Source organism: Cystoisospora suis (assembly GCF_002600585.1).
Source record: "Cystoisospora suis strain Wien I chromosome Unknown contig_5540, whole genome shotgun sequence".
NCBI lineage: Eukaryota > Apicomplexa > Conoidasida > Eucoccidiorida > Sarcocystidae > Cystoisospora > Cystoisospora suis.
In genome coordinates this window covers 1,393-1,665 of record NW_027158330.1, presented here as the reverse complement: position 1 = coordinate 1,665, position 273 = coordinate 1,393, and the positions used below count along the sequence as shown (strand labels likewise).

Here is a 273-nt window from a genome sequence, read left to right as displayed (position 1 = left end):
GCCAGGGGACAATTCGAGGTCCATTTCCTGGTCAGAACATTCTGATGAGGAAGATTCGTCTTCCTCAATATCGAGTGCCCGGGCCACCAAACTTTGGTGGGGCTGGATTCGTCGGGGGAGAGCCAAATTAGAGCGGGAAACGGTAACACGCGCCATATCCGAGAGGCTGAGCGCATACACAAAGCACGAGGAAAGGGAAAATGAAGTAGGAGAAGTAGTAAGGAATACTTTTAAACTGGTTAAGAGCTCTGAAAGTGAACCGGGGGTGACTCA

The 273-nt window shown here is 50.5% G+C and overlaps 1 protein-coding gene across 1 annotated transcript; it reads right to left on the bottom strand.

The window, feature by feature from the left end:
• Position 1: 1 nt before the first annotated feature.
• On the bottom strand, positions 2 to 145 carry CSUI_009326 (uncharacterized protein; the record flags this gene model as incomplete). Its single annotated transcript, XM_068069442.1, has 1 exon — positions 2 to 145. A coding segment is annotated over one exon (141 nt), but the record flags the coding sequence as incomplete, so codon positions are not given.
• Between the last annotated feature and the right edge of the window lie 128 nt (positions 146 to 273).